Raw genomic sequence first — 21,290 nt, 5'->3', positions numbered from 1 at the left:
GGGGGCGGCGGTCCCCACAGAGGCGCTGGGCCCCAGTGCCTGCTCGGAGCTCCGTGCCTTCCTTCCGCCCGCTTTCTCTTTTGCAGACTCCGGGGCCGTTTGTCTGGCGTGAAAAATACCGTCCGCGAGTCCCTGATAGTTGTACCGTTAAAGGGCCGTAGTTAGGTTACGCTCCTTAGGGTGTTTCTCTTCCGAGACAACCGATTCTGCGCGTGTCTTGACTTTTTAGACTATTTAAAGTGGCTGTACAAATATTTTTGCCACTCGCTTGTGGCACGTGACAAATACGTACAAAGGGCTGGCTTACCGCAATAGGAGGATCTCAAAGTGAGAAATATGATTTTTGCTCCTCTTAACTGTTCAGTGGAAAAATTACGTTTTCTTGCTCATCTTAAGCTTTCAGCACTTTTTTTCCTCTTACATTTTGTATGGGCTAGCTTTGGAGGTCTCTGAATCCATAGGAGGCAGTGGCTGGCTGAACAAGACCCAACCCTTTGGGCAAAGTTGCATAGAGTTATGGTTCTCATTAGTAATCTGCTTCTGGTGATTAACTATGGAGTTATCCAGGGAGTCAGACTGAGAAGCCATAAAGTTTTTATTAAGGCTGTTAAGTCAAATGTGTATTTATGTCAGATGTTACAAACTACATTTTCAGCCTCATTTATGTCCATTTCTGAAATGTCTTCTACAAGCTGTCCCAAAAGAAGAAACATTAATTTGGACAGTAGTACATGAAGTCTCCTAGAATTCCTTACCAAAACTGATTCTTAAGCTGGCTTCCACTGAAAGCATTTTTCAATTTACCTAAACCCCAAGATGTTATTGCTGTTACAAGTCTAAATGTAAAATGATTTGCCAAAGTTTTGCTGCTTTAGGGAGAGATAGGGAATAGGTTCCTCATCTGGAATGTGTCTTGCTGCCTGTGCTGCTAGCTTATATGACTTGCAGCTGTTTCTGTGTGGGAAATGCTTGCACAGAGGATAATGTGTCCCCACCATCTATCCCCTCCTATGGGGCTGACAGCAGGTGTTTATCTCCGTTTCTGTTCAAGGGCTGTTTGAGGTAAAAGGGGTATGACTGGCCTTTCTGGAAGCATTACTGAATTGCACTCACTGCTTGAGAAGCATGTCCATCAGGGAGGAAAAAAAAAATCATTTGATTATTTGGGTAAGGCATATCAGGTGGCTTGCACATAGCAAAAACTGAATAGGCAAATTCAGACTGTTAAAGAGTATGTAAGGAATGTACAAAGTTAAAGATTTGTCTAGCATTACTGTCCACCAATCTACTTTACAGACTATAGCTGATAAGAAAACGCTTGATCTGGTTTTGGTTTTTAAAAGGATCCATGTAATTATCTTGCTGTAGATGATCTTTTCTTCAAATAAGCTGACCTAGCTCTGCATGTATGCTTATAGGCATCACTAAGAAACTGAAGTCTTTTTTGAGGTTTTGTGAGACAGGGAGTTCTGGATGTCCCCTTGTCCCAGATGACAGCCTTCAGTTTGCATCTTGATGCATTTCTGGATCTGTAGGGAGTTCTGACTGGTCTTGAAGGTAAGGCCACAACAAATTCAATGACAAAAGCAGAAAGAGCACTGTTTTTTTAAATGTAAAACTGCTAGTTGAATCTATAACTTTCATTGCAGTCAGTTAGTTTTGCAGATTGGGAAGAAGATCCAGCATAGTTCTTGATACGCTGTGAACCCAGATAGTTGAAGCTGAACTTATTTTGAAAATTAAATGCTGAAGCAAATTAAACATCAGTGAGGAGTATTTCAGTGTTAAGAATGGAATAAAACCACTAGAAGAACTGAGGCCTGGGCCGAAAACATGATTGAAGTCTTCCTGGTCAGGAAGATATCATCACAATTGATCATAAGGATTTTATCTTGATATTCTGATAGGTAACTACCTAGTTCCATCACTTTAGATCAAGCATCAACCTCAGGGTCAGAGATTCTTAACGACTATAAAGTACTTCTAGTAGATTCTTTGATTTGAAACAAGTGGATTGTGCAGTATGGCAACAAAAATTTAAAAAAATACTGTTGAAGTTACAGCATTTTTTTCTTAATTTTTAAGTCTTGGATCATGATACCTCCTCTAGAAACCACAGATTATTCTTCATGTCCCTGTCCTTATAATAAAATTACAGTAGGAGTAGAAAGTTATTACTCAGTTAAAAAATCCTTGTATATTGTGAGGATACTGTCCAAAATTCAGCTGATCGTAAAGATACTAGTACAGGTGTGTTAAGTCCAGCATATTTTGTCCACATTAAGTCAAGAATGTATTGCTTCAATCTGTCAGGAAAATTGTGGTTTAACCACATGTTAGTAGGCCAGGTCCATGTGTCTGATTATGTTAGTCCTCCCACCTTTTGTCTGTATTAGTAAGCAATCAGTTAAAGACAGAAGTCATTTCTCCTTGAAGACACTGGGATTATACAATAGGGCTTTACCCTGGTTGGTGTCTAGACTTTTCTGCAGCACAGATGGTTATGATCTGTGTTCTCATGAACTTGGTGTTTCTTCTGAACAGCTACAATCCTTTCTACCCCAGTGCTTTGCATCACCCAGTTCTCCCTGCATCTTCTTCAATCTAGCTTTCCATTGTATGATTCAAGAAAAAATGAAAATTTTTTACTATGTTCCCAGATGTGATACTGCTCCTTCTGAACAAAGACATCTGAATGGTAAAACTAGGTTGTAGTCTGTGCACATCAGTAAATGAAAGTGCCGCTTAGCAGGGCTGTAAATTTTAATTCCATGGATCTGCTATTTGATCTTGTCCAAAAACTGACCTTGACCCTGTGTAACAGTTCTTACATAAACAAAACAAGAAGTTGTGTGGCTGTGATTGTGGCTTTGCAGAGTGTTGTAGCAGATGATCCCCTGCAGCTCTCTAGAACTTGTGTAGCCTGTCCTTGCACAGTGGGGTGAGGGAAGAGAATGGGGGTTAGGACAGCCAGGTGCTCATGACACAGCAGTAGTGTTTTCAGATGGATGGATTTTGTTGGTTCTAAATAAAAATACGAGTGGCTTTACAGCAGTTCTGTAAGTCTCTTCCAAAAGTGGCTGATGGAAGAGTTGAGTAGAACGTGAAAGCACTTGTCTTTTAACTATAATGGTTGTGCTTAGCCCCAACATGTGCCGGTCAGTTGACTATTTGCTCTTAGTATTTTGTGGATTTAAAAGCTGATTTTGCTGATGTTAAAATTAGATGGCATCTTTTGCTTCCTGCTGTCACAGGTCCTAGGATAGTACTCCCTGACAGAGGGATGTTTCTGTGCTGAAACACAGGCTTTGGGCTTTGTTGATCACATCTCACAGAATACAGTGTGCTTTCAAAGGTTGCAGTGTTGCAGTCACGGGATTCCTTTCTCAATCTGTATACTGTAGTGTAGTAAATCTGCTACTTCAGGCTGTGAGCAAGAGCATTATTAAGGTCCTATTACTGAATTCCCATCAGAGTTCCTTCTGGTGTAAAGACACAGCTCTGAGTCTGGTGCTCTTTTGGACAATTGTAGATGGTGTCATTTTGTTGTTTGCATGGTTGGCATCATTAGCAATCGATGCAGAAGATTCTGTGTAAGGCATTAAATTGAATGGTAAGCAAGAAAATTTACTCATTCAGGTATCAAGATCATAATAAAAATCAGCTTCTTTCATAAGAACTGTTCACATTCAATTGTAGAGATGTGGGGAATAGCATTTACTAAAAATTAGATGAAGAGTGTGGTTTTGAGCATGTGTGTGTTCTGTAAATGTTATGATCAACCTCTTCACACATAATTTTTCAAAATATTCTGATTGATATGACACATATTTCCACATATGGGCAAGTTTGAATTCACAACAGAGAATTCAACACTTACTTTGAATATTTAGAAGAGATTTATACTGGAAGTGAATGTCTGCCAACGGTAATTCTGCTGAAAAGATGAATGTTCTCTATTTTTTTTTGCTGGGAAAAATGACAGCTTTTCAGTGTTTGAAAATGTGAGATAAATGTGATGAGAGCATAAAAGAAAAAAAAAAAACTTGAACCTATTGCTTCCACTGTGAATTCTGTTCCTATTAAAGGCTTCTGCGTTTTTCCTTGAGCACGTTTTTTGGAAGTATTAGAAGCACTTTGGGTGGATTTGATAGGTAAAAGACTTGTTACTTGGTAGGGATTGTTATTTTAAGTGGTTTGTAATATTTTAAATGTGAATTATGTTATGTAACAATTTTATATCAGCTGATACTGTTGCTTACGGTTGGGTTATGGAAGGAAGGGACACAGAACGATGACACAAGACCTGTCAAAATCCGAAGTGGCAAAAACGGCATTTATCAAGGCTAGTAAAGACAGTTTTGGTAAGTTGATGCTAAGATCTAAGCTTAAACATTTTCCTAATAAATGCCTTTTATAATTAGTCAAGAGAAAGTATTAGAATACCTAAGCTCTTATTCTATGCTCTGATCAAAAAGGCTAAACTTTATTTGGGTTAGCACCATTTGTTTTAGTGGAAGTAACAGTGTCCGCATTGTGTCTCCAGTTGTTCCAGATCTGTCAGGAATAAATATTTAATTATAACTCCTAGAGCTGTTTAAATTACATATTATAAACTAAATATGTGTCAGCAAAATCCTGAATGACCAGAAAGATTATTAATTAAGAAGTGAGCTTGGCTACTAGAATCCAAATTATGAATAGCAGGAAGTCTTGAGTGAGCTGGAGTTCAGTTTTGTCTGCAGCCTTTTGACTGCTATTGAGGGCTCTGTTAGTGAAAAGAGAGGTGCACAGCAGCTCTGAACTGTAAAAAGAGGTGGCAGAACTTCATTAAAGAAATATCTGAACCCTGAACATAGAACTAATGGTAATGTTTCTAATGCTTTCCAGTGTGTGTTAAAATGTAGAGATGCTTGAGCACTTGAGATGCTCAGTGAAAGTCGAAAGAGGCGAGGAATCTGCCAATTAAAAACTCCGTGATCTGTTGAGAGGGGAGGTCCTCGGAGATTCTCAGTGTTCCGGTGAAGTGTAGAAAACTGATCTGTGCATTTATTTAATTGTTTGTGTTTTAGCATCTAACCCCTCACCAGTTCAGTTGTGTTTTTTTTTCTGAGCAACTTCAAAGCCCGATGCAGGAAACTGTTGACATGAGGCTTGCTTATGTGAATTACCTTTTGCAGCCCCTTTTAGTTACTTAGTAGAAACTTCCCAATGCTTTGCAAAACATACCACCACGTACACACCCCTACCCCTCCGTGTTAATGGCCCTCCGACAGAAAAACACAAGTGTTTTGAGGGGAACTAACTAACGATATGTTGTGAGATACAAGGGTGAAAGAGGCTATTCAGGGTTGCTTGGGAAAGTTACTGCGTAAGAGTGGAATAGAAGGGAGACAGAATTAGACCTTATTTTGATCATTAGCTTAAAGTGAAAGGTGATGTGCAGAAGGGCAAAGTAATAAGCAGATGAGTACAGCCCTTGCTTTGAACTGACAAAGGGCTTTTTTAACCTTTTTAGCATAGATGTATATGCCTATTTTTGAGCTTAATTAACCTCTCTCTAAGTTGCTTATTGCAGATGTGTCTATAGAGTGACAAACAGACAAAAAATCAAATCAGATCGTACTTTAAAAGGCAGGGTTTTTTTCCACTCCCCTTGACATGTGCCTGTTATTTGGAGAGGGGCTCTGGAACCAACATAGAACATGAGCCAGCAAATTTACGCTTGTTGGAAGGTATGGTGGAGAGTAGAGATCTTTTGTAATTAGCGTTAGAGGTGTAATTATGTAAAAAATACAGTAGAGGGCAGAATGAAACTTCTGAACGAAGGAACCTGCAGTGTAGCTGTTCGGCACTGCAAAGCCGGAAAACTGAGTTAAAAGATGGTATAGCACCAGGTATTAAAAACATAGTTCTGAAGAGAAGAAAACACTACAAATTATTGTGATACTTTCTTTTAGAATAATTAGAGAGAGACCATTCACACTTTTATATAATGCTTAGCTGCATGTGAGCTTGAGATGTAATGCCTTCCAACATAAAGGAAAATGGGGATACCACTGTTATATTGACTGGATGCAGATCAGCTCTTAAGCTTCCTGTTTAGCAATTCAGATCTATAACTCAACACACAGGCATTGCATTAGGTTCTTCTGCTTTATTTGCTTCCTGAATCCAATGTTCAGACTTTATAAATGTCTACAAGAATTTTTATTCCTCCTAAACCTACTTTTTGCTGTGCTTTCTAATACTTAAGTGAAGATTGTAGTAGTATCTCTGTGTAAGGACCCTATGAGGATTTATTCTACTTTCTTGACTTCACTAAGTTTGTTTTTAGCAAGATCAAGAGTAGTTTAGATAAAATAAGGGTAAAAAAGTTGTTGGCTTGTCTCCACTTATATCAGTATTGAACTGTAGTAATATGACCAATTTAAAAATAATAGCATAACATTTACTAAGTGATAGAGATTAGACATGATGGAGGTGGGATGGGACTAATGTTTTAGTGTAATTTGTCTACAAGGGTTTACTCTTTCATTTGTTTTAACGTGATGGGTTTTTACCGAGATTTTAATAAATTGCACCATGACTTAACTTGTATTACTCCCTTTAACATAAAATATGGTGTTATGTCTTATTAGACAGCTAGTGATGCCAAAACTTCAAATTATAACCAAGTTTCTTAGTTTACAATGAATAACAGATTGTATCAGGGACACTGCAAAAGTAGTAAAGGTTGAAATGCAAGTTCTCGATGCTCATTCATACACTCTTAAAGTACTAATACAAAGAACAAAAAGTCCCTATCCACTGCTATTTTTCTGTCAATGGATAGTGACTGTATGCTATGCTGAACCATTGCAGTTACTAAGAGGTTTGTAGATATATTTTACATTGAGCTTAGGAAAAACAATGATGCTGTGCATGTATTGCACTATTATGACAATGATTTTAAAATGTGGTCCCAGCTTTTTAGGCAACCCTTATGTGTTTTCAGTTGTGTTTTTCTTATTTTGGTTTATTAACTAGGCAAGGTGGGTTTCTTTTTTAAATATACTGTCAATAAGTTCTTGAACAATTTAAATCTGAAAATGAGGGGGGGTTAAATTATATTTAGTAAAAATGTAAGCAATACAGGTTTTTTTTTTTTAATTCAGCTGAGCTGTTTGGATGAGATCTCTACATTTGCTTTTTATACAATCTGAAAGGTGAGCTGGAAAGGATTTTGAAAACTTGGTTTGTGTCCTTTCAGAATTTTTCTGTATATACAACACAAAACCCTCAAAGTTTGTTTGATTTTACACTAAAAATGACAAGAATGTAAATTAATTCTCTGGTTTCATAGAACAGCGCCTTGGGAGTGGAAAAAGTTCATTGATTTTCATTGGGGACTCTCCTGTGGTATAATTAATGTTCTCTTCTTTGAACAGTAACAGAACAAGTAAAAATGCTTTAAATTCATCCATATTTACATATTGTGTCCAGAGTGTTTCTGGTAGAACTGAGAAAATAAGCCATTGTAGCTTACATATACTATTCCCTTAGATGTTTTTTGACCTCTTTTACAAAAGGACTTGCACTACAGTTTTTGCCATATTACATCCACCCTCATTCTCACATTTTAATTTCTCTGGTAGCTCAAAAAATGTTAATTGTAACAGGGCAACTGCTTTCATAGAAATTATCCTGATGAAAGTTTCACCTGACAGTATCTCTGGCATGGTTTCTCTTACCAACAGCAGATATTCACAGCAGCCTTTGCTGTACCTATATAAGCCTGGCTTGTTACCTCACTTTTTTCCCAGTGATGCCTTGTTTCTTTTTTGCTTAAAATGTTAGTACACATCCAAACCCATGAATCTGTGGTAGTCATGCAGACCAAATCTGTGACATTAAAAGATCCTGAACTTTTGTTGTCCTTGGGAACAAAATAATCACTGAAAGACAAAGATTCAGCAGAGCAAATGCAAGAGACAGGATACTCCTGTAGTACCTCAGTTTTATGCTAAAGCTGATCTAAACTGTAACAGAAGTACCGAGGTTTCCTAAACAAAACCTCTGGCACTCTAATGAGAAACTGATCTGTACTTTTACTCAAGAGTCCACTAGAGCACTCCCTTTATTGTCAGAGGGCTTGTTAATAAGCTTGCCATGAGACAGACATGCCTTCAGGAACTGAGTGGATGTCCAAGAATCCCAACCAGGAGTATGTCCTGAACAGCCAAGATCTCTTCAGCTCAGTTTACAGCCAGATGGAGATACTACTAAATAGTTAGCCAGAATATGACAGCACTGAAGAGGAGACCTTATCCCAGGAGTGTTTGTATTTCAGTTTGTAGTTTGTCCTACTAGCATTCAGGCACTGATCGCATGGGATTCTTACAGTTGAGAACTGCTATATTTGTCCTTAGACATCTCCATGGTTTTGGGTTGTTTGGGTTTTTTTTCTTTTCCTTGTGGCATTTTTAAGAGAAAGCTAATGTAGAAATCTACAATTCTTTAAAATACCTTCTGCCCGTCCGTCCTGTTGCCCCTTTTCATGCCACAGACCAGCTGCTTTTCCACCTTGGTATTTGAAGCTTCTAGCTTCTGTCATTTTCTGTGCCTTTGCGGTGTCATGCAGCATCATGAAGCATCATGCAAGATGAAATACAATGAAATGAAGAAACAACTTTCAAAAAGTCACTAGGTGTAATTGCGGGTAACAAGTTACTGCCTTGACTTCTTTAGAATCTGAGGGGTTTTAACAACCTAAAGTTACAGGGGCAATTGTGTAACTTTTATAGCTCCAGTAATTTCTTTAAGGAAAGTATTATACTTACAGAGTAACGCTACAGTTTTGTTTGCATTTTTTTTTGACCTCCAGCTACTTTTATTGTGCACTTTGAGTTGTCTGTCCTGTTTAAGACTTGTTTGCAGTGTTGAGACAAGTAATTAAAGTATTACAATTGAGCAGCTGTACTCATCACTTTAACAATATTCATTTCTTCAAAATCAATTACAATCAATGCTTTATTAATCTGTTATTTTATTCTTTTGCCTTTCCTACATCCTGCTGTAATTGTTATAATAATTCCTTCTTTCAGTCTTGTAGTGCTGCTGGATTGTAGCATCATCCTCATCTTACTGACACTTCAGAAGTCTCTCTTTTGTTCGTTTAGGTAACTAAAATAAAGCATGTACCTATAAAACACCGTAGGACTGTTAGGAAAATTCCAACCTTGTTTCAAAAAGCCTGTTTTCTTTTATTATTGAATATATGCACTCTCATATTCAGCCTTTTATATATCAAGTATCTAGCAAAAAGCTTTTTTTAAAATGGAGAAGCAAAAAAATAAGCTGTTTTACAGAACATTAGCTAGAACCACACTATCATCTGTGCTTCCAACGTTCAGGACCTTTTCAGGATCTACCTTAGATGGTTAGAGAACCTTCCGTTTGACCAGCCAGGTCTTGCATCATGGAGAAAATCCCTTTAGTTAATGAGTTCCAAGTCCATCTGAGGATACAGGAACAAAAAAATGGCGTGTCAGGTCTTGTCAGTGGCCCTGGTAGTTCCCCTGCATTAAAGCCATTAAAGCCATTTTATTTTAATTCTTATACGGTGCACCTAACTCTGCGAGCAGAGGCCTTGAAACTCATTTACCAATCACAGCTATGTTAGCTACTGAGTGATGAGCATTGAACACATAGTAGTGACCCATTGCTTCTTCACATTAAGGAGGATTCTCACCCCCTGAAAGCTATTTCATACCCCAGTGTTCCGCAGCCGTTGCAATGAATCAGAGGTGTGGTACGGTGTTACTTTTGTGCCGTCAGTAGATGCTGGACAGCAAAACATAGAAGCGGTGTTCTGAGAAATGCTACTATATATATGCTATATATAATGGCAAAATTCTGAAATACTTGTTCAGTTTCTTCTTGTACAGAAGAATGATCTCCTTTCAAGGCTGTTGGAATGCAAAGTCCTGCTGATAACATTAATGAACCAAAATCAGAGTGCTGAGCCTGGTTTCCCCTGTGCGGCATGGTGGCAATTTTCAAAGCTTGTTTGGAACAGGTATTTTTCAGTAGCGTACCATCAACTGAAAATAGATGAACAGCGGAAGTCTGACTCAAGAGCTCCCAAATTCCCATAGATGGATAGGTATCCTTTGCTGAGTCTGCTGGCTGGCTGATACTGTGAAAATTTCCTTAGGGCAAATGCTCAGAGTGTTTTGTACTATTAGTGAGAGGGGAGAACAGTGCTCTGTGGAGAGTGTTATCCCTTGGGAAAGGAGGGTAAGTTGCAACGGGCAAGCAATGTGGTTGTCTTCTTCCAGTTTGTTGTTACAATTTCTGTAAAATCAGTAAGATATTTGATATATGACAGAGTGCCATCTTAACACTTGAGTTTCGCTGAGTGTTTTCACTAATCTTTTTGTATTGAGAAGCAATTGCATTTGGATCTACAAAGTCAGCAAGAATCTCCACATCTTGTAAAACCAGAGATACCACAAGCAGTTGGTGCTTCCAGTGAATTCTTAGAGAAGGCTGACTTGTTGAGAGACAGTACCTGCAGCTGATTTACTGCTCTAGAAGCAGTAGTACTTCTTGGCTCCCACTGAGTTCATAACTCAACAAGAGTAAGTGCTTGCTTTTACAGAGGGACAAGAGTTCCCTTTTACCCTGTTGATGCAATACCTCTCCTGTTAGTATGAGTTCAACAAAAGTGGGTGTCTGTGCTTTACATGCAAGGTAGAGGTTCCCAGGGAGTCTGAAGCCATTCCTCCAGTCCTGTCCCCACATCAAACATTGTAATTCTAGTCATTGCAATTAATTCGAGCACAACAATAACATAAAGATACCTAGAAAACATATAGGGAGAAATGTTCCAAAAGATTTATTTTGGTTATTAAACTTTTCTCTTGGAAGGCAACAGTAGCTCACATTTGAGGAACTTCGAAGTTACACAGAAAAAAATAGCATGTTAGTATCCAAAGGGGAACTTATACCAATGACTTTTTCAGTAAGCAAGGTTTCAGGCTGACCAAAAATCTTCATAATATTAGTTTGCTGTTGTTGCTATTTCTCCAAATGCATCTTTTTTTGTACTTAGCAGAGTCATCAATATGTTCAAGACATACATTTGAAAGGTGGGGAACTAGTGGAAGAGTTGCAAGTTTTTGAAGATACAAACCTTATCATACTTTTCTTGTTCCATATCTGGAAAGTAATAAAGGGTATGTATGGCTTCATTCTCAGCAGTCTAGACAAATTCACTATCAAAATACCTGACTGAACTATATCTAAAGCTATAGGTGAAGGGGAAGCAGACATGAAGATGACAGTGGAGTTGCAGTTAAACTTGAATGATTTCTAGTTTGGATTAAGAATTGTTATGATAATTAAAAATGTAAAAGCATCAGAAATATAAGAAAATTGTAATACAACTGACAACTGGCATTTGATACATAAAATCAATTAGTGACACTTTTTGAAGGGAAGGAAAATTAGTTCTGTAACTTGCAGTCATTGTACAAAAGAAAGGTGTATTTCATTCACTAGTTCAAAGCATGCATTTGGGGCGGGGGGGGGAATTACTTCTTAATGTCTATACATGCCAAACAAAATTCCTCTATTCTTTTGTGGGGAAATCTCTCAATGGTTCTTCTGAACTTTCAGGAGTCACTGTTAAATATTCAAAATCGTAAGGTTAACTGGGTTTTCCACCATTTTAAAATATTCTTTCCCTTGTAATATTTCTGAAATTACAGTCCAGTTTTGCTCCTGTTAGTACATGACATTCAATACTACTGTCCTCCTTCCTAAAGATGTATACTGGCAGGCTGTTGTGGTTAGGTTTGTTACTATTAAGTTTATTTATTATTGATTGAGTCATAATAATAATAGTTGTTGATGATGGTTTGGGGTTTTTTCACTGTATGAACTTTTACTCTTAGTTCAAAATAGTACAGAACATGAAATATTAGACCAAAACTAAGAATGTGCTGATACCAAAAATTAATTTCAGTTGCGCTTCAGTGAGTTCATACTACATTTGTGTAGGCTGGAAGTATCACCCAAACTATCAGTTGTTATTAGAAGTGAAGTTTCAAGGGTAACTTTTCAATAATTGTGCCAGATTGTGCAGATGAAAGCAGTAGTTAGCACTAAACATCTAAAAATTATTTTGGAGAGTGGAATGAGCATTTTAGCTGTGAGGTGCAGAATGTGTTAAGTGAAGGGGCCATTTTAGTTCAGAATGCTAGAGGATTAAGATCTAAAATTATTTGCCTAATTCTAGAAGGTGGCAATTTCTGCAGAGCAAAATAAGGAAATCTTTTAAAGTAGAAGAATAGAAAGCAATTTAGAATTGAGAATTTCAGGTGGCATTGGAGCAATTAGAAATGACATTATTGAAAAGCAATTTGTTTATTCTTTTCTTCTTGTTTCCTCTCTACAGAAACCTCAGATACACTTCAACAAAATGCAACGGAGTGTATTACATACTGCATCTCAGCTGGCACATGGGACATGTTTTGTTTTTTCTCGCACTGGTATCTTTCAGTGCTTAAAAGGACAATCAGTGTTGTCTAATGTTGGATGCAAAGTGATTCTGGCACTGGACCCTCCTAAACGATGTCTTCATGCAGGTGCAGCACACTTTGTCTCAAAGAAAAGTGCTTTTTCATCACAGCCAGCAGACACTCCTCACAAAGTTACAGAAGAGAGAAAGCCTTTGACTTTGGCCACTGATACACCCAAACAGAGCCTGGTCGAGTCAGATTCTTCAGATCCTGATCCATTACAAGACAAATCAATTAGTCTCGTTCAGAGATTCAAAAAAACTTTTAAACAGTATGGAAAAGTCATGATTCCAGTACATCTTCTGACTTCCACTGTATGGTTTGGATCCTTTTACTATGCAGCCATGAAGTAAGTTGGTATTTTGTTGCAGTGCCCAATACTGCTGTTGAATTAAGATTGACTTTCATAGGTGAAAGGACATATAAATTATTATTACATGGTAAAATGTGCCTCTATATGTAATAGGGAAATGAGGCTGCTTTTTTAACTGAAGCACAAGATCAATATTGAAGGTATATAGGATTCATGAGAGTGTTGCGTACATACTATTATGCAGTTATTGCTGTATGCCAGATACGTTACTAGCATTTTAAGGAATGCTTATCTCCATGAAATATGCATGGATGTAAACAGTATTGAAATTATTATTAACCTCTCACAAGGTAAAGATAGGGATTTGGAATCCTCATTACGAATTGCTAAGTAAGATCTTTATAGACCTTTTCTTTTTTTTTGCCATTGTACTTGAGGGGTACACCACTTCCTTCCCCCTTCATCCCCAGTCCTCCCTCATCGTTGGACTTTTACGTCGTTCACCTCACTCTGAGCTCCTCATGAGCCATGTGTATCTTTTCCTTTTTTATCTCTGTTTCCTGTCTTTCCTGCCTTCCACTGAAAAAATGCTACTGTAGGCCAGATGTTTGAATTGCAAATTAAATATTTGTGTGGGTAAAAGAAAGATAAATTATGTATTCTAATTTTAGTTTCTTTCAGTTATAGTGTGTGCTAGATACTGTTCTGGAAAATGGCATTTATTAGAAAAAAACCTACTCTATCAGCTATGAGCTGCTAGCTCAGATGCAAGAGGTTTTATCTCATCTGCAGATGGTTTGCTAAATATGAGTAAATGTTTATCTCTGGATTGCTGGTGTTGTATATTTAATAATAGAAAGCATGAAACAACGACAGTTCATGGCGGCAAGGATGGGCCTTTGACATCAGAATGCCTTACCGCACAAGTGTTTGTTTTAGTTACTCTAACCAGCTGGCATAATTGCCCTTTCTAGGAGCTATAGATCCAAATGTCATTCTAAATTTAGCTCATGTCAGAGAAATAAAGGTCTTGCGCTATAAAAGTATTTTGCTTTGGATGAATACAGGTTGATGCTTACATTGCGACACTTCAGTTTGAAGATTACTTTCCTTGAAACACTTAAGTTAGCTGCTAAAATAGATATTTGACAGATGAAAACAACTGAAATATTTAACTAGAAACTAATTATAACAAAGCTTCAGTTTGTCATGCCACAGGAGCAGCACCCTCTTGAAGTGGAAAAATACTTTCAGAATGACTGCTTATGATACAAGACTAAGTAATGATGGTTTATTAAATAATACAGTTAATGGTGTCTTACTAGGCCTCCATTTTCTGCTCTGGGAATAGGCCTTCAGATTGTAGGTTCTAGTAACTGTTAGTAAAGTACTGCCTGTTATTGTTCCTGATGCTAAAGTGATTGCATGCACGGAAGAATGCTTAAAATAGTAGGTAGAAATGGATAATGATACTACTAATAAGACTTTTCTAAATATTGGAAAGTCAGGTCTTCTATAATTGCATGTAGCTTTCTACTGTAATGTAAAGATGGGCTGTCTTTTTCTTTGGTGCTGATGTTAGCTTCCCTGGTTTTTGAATAGAAAGAAATTGTGATAGGAGCTCCCTCCACCCATGTTGCCACCTTACATTGACAAGGTAGAACAACTGGGCACAAAACCCCTGAAGTCTTGTCCATATAACATATTGCTTCCTTTTCTTTTGCCACATTCCATTTGCTTGTTATATTTAGAAGTGAATGGAGGACACTGAAGTCTGGATTCTGTGCTTCTAGGCATGCTGCAGATTAGTCTGAAATTTAAAAAAATTTTAAAAAGTAATTTTAAGCAAAATAGAACAAGAAGTTGAACCTGCACAACTGGAGCCTGAGTAGCTATTTTACCACCATTATGTCTATCTGACTCCAGACGTAATAAACTGGGACACAGGTAAGCTAGTAGCTGCTCAGCCCAACAGGGGTAATATAAATGGGTCATCTCTTGGTGGAATGCTGAAAAGAACATTTATTTGCCCATATGTGCAGAAATATAAATCCTGTAAGTATATTGTTTAAATGAAAAAATACTTTGCTATCAAATTACTAAGTTTGTATAATAGAGTTAAAGAATGGAAATGGTACTGTAAATCACTGTTCAGATTTCAAATTCCAATCCAGGTTGTCAATTCTTTTCTCTTTTGTAGAGGAGTGAATGTTGTCCCATTCCTAGAGTTGATTGGCTTACCAGACAGCATAGTAAACATCCTCAAAAATTCACAGAGTGGAAATGCATTAACTGCATATGCATTGTATAAAGTAAGTATAACTACAGTTTGTAAATATGCGCTAAACATTGTCTAGTGAACTAAATGGGGTTTATTTGTTTACAGCAGAAAAAAATAATGCTGTTTTCTCTCTTTGATAATTACACATACTTGAGCATTTGTTTTTGTAGTAAAAATAGTCACATGCAAGTTGATATGGGCTCTGTGTTCCTTTAAGGAGTCTATCTATATTTCTAAAATCAGTTTTTTGTTTGCTGCAGAACTATTGTCTGCTCTCAGAGATTTAATTACAATTAAGTTATTCCTCTGTATCCCTGACATAATTAACAGGATATAATACATAAAGAAGTAAAGTCTAAATACGTCATGATTTCCAGATAAAAGTACACTTGTTTTTATTGTAGAGGATTTGCTAGTTTGTCTTCCTGCTTAGTTCTCCATCGTTGTCAAGTACTTTCATTGTCCATTTGAATCAATTACTTTTAGATGTGTGTCTCTTTTTATTGCTTTATATGTGCACAGTCTGTGTTTGGGAAACTTGAAACATGTTAGACTATGCAAGAACAAAGTGCTGTATTTCCTTTGAATGCCACTCATCTGTTTTGTTTCCAAATGTAATGTACTGCTTATCTGTTATTTAAAGGGCTAATTTTCCCAAGCAAAATGTGAAGGCACTACTCTTGCCAATTGGCCTAAAAGAGGCCAATAAATAAGTGTGGTTAAATATAAAGATTTTATTATAGCTGTGAGATCTAGCAGTGTTGGAAGAAACTTTCAAGATGCGAAAGCACTAGGTTACAAAGGGGAGATTGTGCAGGCTTTATCTTTGAAGTTCTGAAAGAACAGGTTAGTCTATCTAGAATAACTGATTTGTTGTGTTTTGGATTAGCTGACCTCTTAAGGTCTCTTTTAGCTCTAGTTTTCTATATGCAGGTTCTAGTTTTGGACTGCAAGATGCCTATACTCTTACGCATACCTTGTTGTCTGTATTTCCTCTTTGCTTATGTGGCTCAGTGTTCAAACTGTCTGTTCTAAACTGTCTTCAAGAGATGCCTACTCATACCACAACATGAACAGGGAGGTGGTGTGTTTTTTGGTTTGTTTTTTTTTTTTTTTAATGAAAGTTCTAACGCCTTGTGCTGGTTTTCTCAAAAGGATACTTTTAAGTGAAAGGTATGCATGTCTGGGGGTTGTACTGTAAATTGGCTTATTTTCTTATAAATAGAAGATCTTTTTAGTATCTGACACTAGCCAAAATAAATTCTCAATATCAAAAATACCTTTTCCACATAGTATGGTCCTGGTTTATTGATATAGTGTGTTCTTTGGTTTCATTAAGATTGCAACTCCTGCCAGATACACTGTGACTTTGGGAGGAACATCCATCACTGTTAAATATCTGCGTAAGAATGGCTACATGTCCACACCACCACCAGTAAAGGAATATCTACAAGATAGGATGGAGGAAACAAAGGATAAAATTACAGAGAAGATGGAAGAAACAAAGGATAAAATTACAGAGAAGATGGAAGAAACAAAGGATAAAATTACAGAGAAGATACAAGAAACGAAAGATAAAGTTTCATTTAAAAAAATAAAGGACTAGGAGAAATACTTAATTTTGGGATATATCAAACTTAGCACTTTAACCCTTTGTGAGGCAGGATATACAAAGTGCACTTCTGAGCTTTTTTCTTTCTTTTCTTTTCTTTCTTTTCCCCCCTTGTCTGGAGACTACAGTTGGTCTGCAGATTTAAAAATTCTGTATACTCACCAATGTTCCGTGGCGGAGAGGTTGTGACAAAATTTTGCTTTTCCCTCTGGAAATTGAATCTCAGATTACAAGTTCATATCTCCAGTGGTAATAGTGTTAACAGTTACTCTTACCTCTTTTTTTCTTTTTTTTTGTCCCTTCTCTCAAAATGAAGATGATTTCTTCCAAAAGCCACTACTTTATTGTTCTTCCATCATAGTGCACAGCCATTATTCCATTAGACTGAATCTTCCATTAAATAAGAATGAAGATGTCTCTACTGGGAAAGGCAACCTATTTTGGTTTTCAGAGTATGTGGACCCAGGCCTCTCTAATCATGATCATCTCTCTACTTGGAGACAGACCATTATCACTGATGCTGCACATGAAGGAAACAATGGATTAGCTACTCAGTGGGAATGAATTATAATAATAAGTCAGCTACACTGACTTCAGCTGAGCTGTGGTAGTTTACAGGTTGAGACTATGCATCTTTCTTGCACAGTGTATCTTTCAGAACTCTCAACTGAAAGCTATAGGAAGATGAGTTAATCACAGTAGCCATACTGTCAAGTATATTTGTTTCCTAAAGTTGATTTACAGTAGAAAGTTATTAAAAGAAATTAATCAATAATTGTATATTAAAAACTACTAGGGGTTTTTTATTATGCTAAAGTTTACAAAAGTGTTCTATTTCATTTTTGGAACAAAAAAATTCTGAAAGAGAAGTTTACTTGAGAGACTGGTATACTAAGGGGCTTTTTAAATACATGCAAAGTTAGGTAAACCGAGAAGTTCCTTCTATTCAGGAATCCCCCAGACTTCAGTAGAACAATTTAACTAAAATAAGCATAATTTCTGGGACAGTGATCACAGTCTACAAAACTTTTTTTTCCCCTAGTTTTTCTTAGGTCAAGCAAATACTTATAGCTGAAAGCTGAAATGCTGTCTCAGATGTCATAAAGGACTAAAGTTGAAACTGTTCTATTTGACTGGGCAGGCAAACTTCTCTCATGGTGTTACTCAAATGGAGGCTAAACTGAAGTGTTTTTTTCCTATTTCTATTACAGATCTCACTTTGTAGCAACTCTGCATGTGTATGTTGTTTCAACAAAGGAGGTTTTTTTGCAGGGGGATATGGGGAAGCAACAGAGTTGGACCCTAAGCATTGTAATTGGCTAGAGTAAAAGAATATAGCTGGTGAAGTATCAGCTCTGCCCCACTCTTATGCTTTCAGTCAAGTCACTAAGGGCCTCTCCATGTTTAAGTGAGTAGAACTTCATTAACTTAATTGTGCAGGGTTGATTACATAGTTCTCTGCCTCTGTCCACATGTCAAATAGTAACTGCAATCGAATGCCTACCTCACAGGGATGTTGTGAGGAATAATCATTGTATATTCAGTGCCCTGAAGATGTAAAGTGCCATGTTTCTGATAAATATTATTAAAAAATAATTCTGTGAATTCTTAGGCTGCTGAGATAAGCACTACTCATCATCATTAATAGATGCTTTTCTTCTTTCTATTTTAGTGTACTTTTCCTTATTGTCCTCATGCACACATTCTTCTAATGTTGGCATTTATTCTGGTTTTCCATTTCCGTGGGCAGTGTTGCCTGTGTCCTGCAGTGCCCTGCAAAGCCTAAAGTCTGCCCCAGCAATACTGCACGGTCATCCTCTCAGTCTGGGGCCAGATGTGGGAACCTCTCAGTGCAGGTCACAGGATTCATGTCCTCTTTGCATGTGGCAGGAATTGCACAGGGACACCTTGGTATTCTAGGATGGGTCTGTAGCCTCCAGGCATGTTAGAACTTGTTCATTACAAGGACACACCCTTTTGGTACCACCACCACCCCCCCATCCTCCTGCCCTTCCCCATGTCCAGCTGGCCGGTGACCACTGATGCACCATGGTCCATCACTATTAGTGCTAAGTACAAAGGACCTTCTGTCTCAACCATGTGCAGTAGGCTATGCTATGTGACCATTTTTGCATCTGCAGGACTAGCTCATAGTGGTTATTGGGCAACTGTCTCATCAATGTACTGTTTGGTCAGTTTTGCAGTGTGAACAGCCTCGAGGAGTTTCTGGACCAGCTGCATCCTCCACCCAGGATGTCAATTAACAAAGCACACAGCAGTGTGGATCGATCTACACAAAGCAGGAGGGGGAATGTTCAAGACTTTGAAAATCTGACCTGGAGAGCTTTTGTGACAATTAGTCAAATGCTTGGTTGTACTGGTGACCTTGTCTCAAGTCAGCCTCATCTGGAATCAATGCATTGTCTCATTAGTGTGGAGACCAGTTCCTGGGCCACCCAGGGAATGAATGACATTAGTCCACTGGGTGCCCAGCACGTACCCAGCTGCACTGCAATTTTAACTACAGGATGAAGTTGTCTTTCATCCAATTTATAGCTTATTATTTTTATTTATTTTTATTATTATTATTGCTATTTAAGGGATAAATGTATCATTTACCCCTTATAACTTAAATTATAACTTAATTTCCGTAGCTCTTTCCACAATACTATGGTGCAGTTCTTACTATTGACAGTAAGACATGGGTATGTATGTAAGACAGTAAGTGTGGGTCTGTATGGCTGGAAGCTGGCATCCCTCCCCCTCTGGTGAGGCAGAGCCAAATTAAGAGCCGGAGGTGGAGCTGGAGGCAAAATAATGCCCAAATGAGGAGCAGAGCCAAAGATACGACTCAGTCAGGGGCAGGAGCTGAAGTTTGAGCCCAAGCACAGTCACAGCTGAAGATGGGGCTGGAGCCCAAACAGCAACCTGAGGTGGGACCAGAGCTGAAATTGCTGCTCAGGGTGGGGCAGGAGCTAAAGTCTCATCCCAATATCTTGACAAAGTCGAGACTTGATTTGGTACCAGTGCTAAAGCTGCAGCCTGAGCATGGGCTAGAGCCAAACCTGCTGCCTGATACGAGGCAGGACCCAAAGTCACAGCCCAAGACAGCACCAGAGTAGAAGTCAAGGGCCAAGCAGGAGCTAGAGTAGTGATGAGAGTCCAAACAGAGGCTGGAGCTGAAGTCATGGCCCAGTATCAGGCTGGAGATGATGGTGCTGCAGACATGGATGTGGCCAGACCTGAAGTCACAGCCCAATACTGGGCTGAAGCCCAAGTGGTGACCCAATATCAGGCCAGAGCAAAAGCTGTGGCTCAAAATGGGACTGGAGACAAAGTCACCACCCAGATTAGGGGCCAGAGCTGCAGTAACCTCCTGAGCAGAGGGTTGGAGCCAAAGTAATGGCCCCAATACTTGACTGCAGCCAAAGTAGCCACCCAGGGTGGCACCAGAGATGAAGTTGCAGCCCCAGATGGGGATGGAGCTGGACCTGAAATCGCACCCTGAAATTGGGACAGCACTGAAGTAGAAGTCCAACCAGGGATGGAGCCAAAAGCAGGGCCCATGATTAGGCCAGAACCAAAGTTGCAGCCCACAGTCAGTCCAAAGCTAAAGTCACTGCCCAAGATGGAGCTGGAGTCAAAATCACAGCCCAATACTAGGCTGGAGCTAAGTTGTGCCCCAGGGTAGGTCTGGAGCCCAGGTAGCAGCCTGAGACAGGGCTGGAGTCAAAGTAATAGCCTGAACAGGCACCAGAGGCAAAGTCACAACCCAAATATTGGCCAGAGCTGCAGTAGCCATCTGAGCATGGACCAGAGCTGAATTTGGGTTGAAAGCGAGTAGCAGCCCAAGATAGGGCAGAAGCTGAAGTCACAGTCCAGTATGGGTCCAAAGCCAAATTCACAGACTCAGATGAGGCTGGAGATGAATTCATAGACCTTGATGGGTCTGTAGTACATGTTGTGATCACAGCAGGGATCAGCGCCAGAACTGTAGCTCCAAGATGGGGCTGGAGTAGATGTGATGATGTGAGCAGGGGCTGGAGCTGAAATCGAGGCCCAAATATGGGTCTGGAGCTGAAGTTGCAAACCAACGTGAGACTGGAGCTCAAGCAGTGGCCAGAGCCAACATCACAACCCAATACGCAGTTGAAACCGAAGTTGTGGCTCGAGATGGGGACCAGAGCCAAAATCGCAGCCCAAGCGATGTCCAGAACCAAAATTGCAGTTGAAGATGGGCGCCACAGTCATAGCCAATACAAGGGCTGGAGCAAAAATCACAGTCCAGTATCAAGCCAGAGCAGCAGTTGCTACCTGAGGTAGTACTGGAGACAAAATCGTGATCCAAGATGGGCTAGAGACCAAGCCATGGCTAGAGATGGGGCCAGAGCCTAAGTCACTGCCCAAGATGGGGCAGGAACTGAAGTCACAGCCCAATATTGGGCTAGAGCTGAAGTCATGACTGGAGATGGCCTTGGAGATGAAGCCACAGACCAGTGTGGGGCAGATGGAGTC

At 38.8% G+C, this 21,290-nt stretch overlaps 1 protein-coding gene across 1 annotated transcript; it reads left to right on the top strand.

Annotated features, from left to right (window-relative positions):
* The first annotated feature begins 11,096 nt into the window (after nt 1-11,096).
* On the top strand, nt 11,097-16,903 carry FAM210A (family with sequence similarity 210, member A). The gene is made up of 4 exons (XM_010286757.1): nt 11,097-11,222; nt 12,446-12,918; nt 15,083-15,194; nt 16,503-16,903. Exons 2-4 carry the CDS (start codon nt 12,470-12,472, stop codon nt 16,767-16,769), a joined length of 828 nt encoding a protein of 275 aa, XP_010285059.1. The 5' UTR covers nt 11,097-11,222; nt 12,446-12,469; the 3' UTR covers nt 16,770-16,903.
* The last annotated feature ends 4,387 nt before the right edge of the window (nt 16,904-21,290 follow it).

This window comes from Phaethon lepturus, unplaced genomic scaffold (assembly GCF_000687285.1).
Source record: "Phaethon lepturus isolate BGI_N335 unplaced genomic scaffold, ASM68728v1 scaffold9025, whole genome shotgun sequence".
NCBI classification, from domain to species: Eukaryota; Metazoa; Chordata; class Aves; order Phaethontiformes; family Phaethontidae; genus Phaethon; species Phaethon lepturus.
Note: the sequence above shows the minus strand (reverse complement) of the source record. Positions and strands in the feature narration are given on the sequence as shown.